This window comes from Nansenia antarctica (genome assembly GCF_963989245.1).
Source record: "Nansenia antarctica genome assembly, chromosome: 11".
Taxonomy (NCBI): domain Eukaryota; kingdom Metazoa; phylum Chordata; class Actinopteri; order Argentiniformes; family Microstomatidae; genus Nansenia; species Nansenia antarctica.
The window spans coordinates 33,139,616-33,142,115 of NC_137681.1; the positions used below are offsets into that span (position 1 = coordinate 33,139,616).

The window sequence follows — 2,500 nt, forward strand, 5'->3', positions numbered from 1 at the left end:
TGGGTGGGGTCATTAACACTAGAACAGCCATGGTGGGGTCATTAACACTAGAACAGCCATGGGTGGGGTCATTAATGACCCCACCCATGGCTGTTCTAGTGTTAGGGCCCAGTGGGTCATTGATTATGAACAGCATATTATTACCATACAGTACCATGTAGTCCAACACCAGGTGAACACCTTACCTGGTACAGCACCATGTGAGTAGAACACCAGGTGAACGGGTCTCTTACCTGGAAAGCTTTGGTCAGCAGGGTCAGGATGTTGGCGGAGTCTTCCTGGAGTTGGCCCAGCTCAGCGATGGGGAAGTACTCATATAGCTTCTACACAACCAGAGGGAGAGAGGGGGGGTCAGGGTTACACAACCAGAGGGAGAGGGGGGGGGGGGTCAGGGTTACACAACCAGAGGGAGAGAGGTACTGTACAGGGTTAACAGGTACTGTACAGGGTTAACAGGCTTAGCAGTAGATGAAGATCAGGGAAGGCTGGTGGAGGAATGAGAAATTGTTAACCACATGTTTTTACAATGAGCCCGTCCTCTGATTTCTACCTCAACTGGCCTCCCCTGAAGTATATCTATACATACAGTACATATATCATTATGTTGCATTATACCAGCCTGGTAGTATATCTATACATATATATATATCATTATGTTACCATACCAACCTGATAGTATATCTATACATACATATATCATTATACCAACCTGATAGTTTATCAAGGCAAGGTAGGTTTATTTGTATAGCACATACAACAGGGGCAATTCAAAGTGCTTTACATACATACAGCATTAAAATACAAACAGAAAAAGAAGGATAGTAATAATTTATTTTGAAAAAAATGGCAAGAATAGATAAATACATACAGTATATATAGAAAATAAATAGATAAACATTTACATTTATAATAAGACAATGAATAAAAAGATAAAAGTGTTATTACTCCAGCTGTATTCAAGCGCTTCTCTTCCCGATACGATGTGTGTGATACAATGTGTGTGATACGATGTGTGTGATACGATGTGTGTGATACGATGTGTGTGATACAATGTGTGTGATACAATGTGTGTGATACAATGTGTGTGATACGATGTGTGTGATACAATGTGTGTGATACAATGTGTGTGATACAATGTGTGTGATACGATGTGTGTGATACAATGTGTGTGATACAATGTGTCTGATACAATGTGTGTGATACGATGTGTGTGATACAATGTGTGTGATACAATGTGTGTGATACAATGTGTGTGATACGATGTGTGTGATACGATGTGTGTGATACGATGTGTGTGATACGATGTGTGTGATACAATGTGTGTGATACAATGTGTGTGATACAATGTGTGTGATACAATGTGTGTGATACGATGTGTGTGATACAATGTGTGTGATACAATGTGTCTGATACAATGTGTGTGATACAATGTGTGTGATACGATGTGTGTGATACGATGTGTGTGATACGATGTGTGTGATACAATGTGTGTGATACGATGTGTGTGATACAATGTGTGTGATACAATGTGTCTGATACAATGTGTGTGATACAATGTGTGTGATACGATGTGTGTGATACGATGTGTGTGATACGATGTGTGTGATACAATGTGTGTGATACAATGTGTGTGATACGATGTGTGTGATACGATGTGTGTGATACAATGTGTGTGATACAATGGGCCCTATTATGCACTTCATCAATAAGACGAGGCGGTAGATCTAAACTTAAGACGTGGAGGCGTGGTCAAGGCCACTTTGCTATTATGCGTGCTGTAGTGGGCGCCTAAAACCCGGCGCTAAGCAAAAAAATTAGTCATGGGTGTGTTTTGGGCGTCTTCTCAATCAACCCAATCAGCGTGCCAGGTGCCATTCCCTTTAAGAACCGGCTGCGTTGAGTCATTAGCGCTATGCTATTATGGAAGTCCTAAGAAGGAGGTCAGCGCGCTTCTCTGCCTCTCCCTTCTGAAATAAAGCATTTATACTGTGACCGTAATTGACGTCTTGCCGTGGAGCCACGTGCGTGTTCATGTGTGCCCACATGCATGCGCAAACCGCGGAGGCGCGCTCGTGTTTCAAAACGTGCATGAAGTCTAAACTTAAGAACTTTTCAAACCACTTCTTAGCGATAGGAGCAAAGTCAGATCGCATAATAGCAGGGGCGCCTAGTGCACTTCATTAACATATGAACACTCCCACAATGAGCAATATATGCACGGGAGTTTTACGTCTTATGTGTGGGCGCCTATCGACACCTGCATAATAGCAGTAGCGCGTATGAAGCGCATAATAAGGGTGGCGGTAGGTCTTAACCTGGCGGTGCGTCTTAATTAACACTTAAGACGGCAAGTTAAGAAGTGCATAATAGGGCCCAATGTGTGTGATACGATGTGTGTGATACGATGTGTGTGATACGATGTGTGTGATACGATGTGTGTGATAAGATGTGTGTGATACGATGTGTGTGATACAATGTGTGTGACTGCAGTATAAAATGA

At 42.4% G+C, this 2,500-nt stretch overlaps 1 protein-coding gene across 1 annotated transcript in view; it reads right to left on the minus strand.

Annotated features, from left to right (window-relative positions):
- Positions 1 to 2,500, minus strand: part of itgb4 (integrin, beta 4) — a gene marked incomplete at both ends in the record, with an annotated part of 97,149 nt that overhangs the window by 84,912 nt on the left and 9,737 nt on the right. Inside the window, 1 exon segment of the mRNA XM_080541584.1 lies at positions 234 to 323. Coding sequence (XP_080397710.1) covers positions 234 to 323 — 90 coding nt within the window.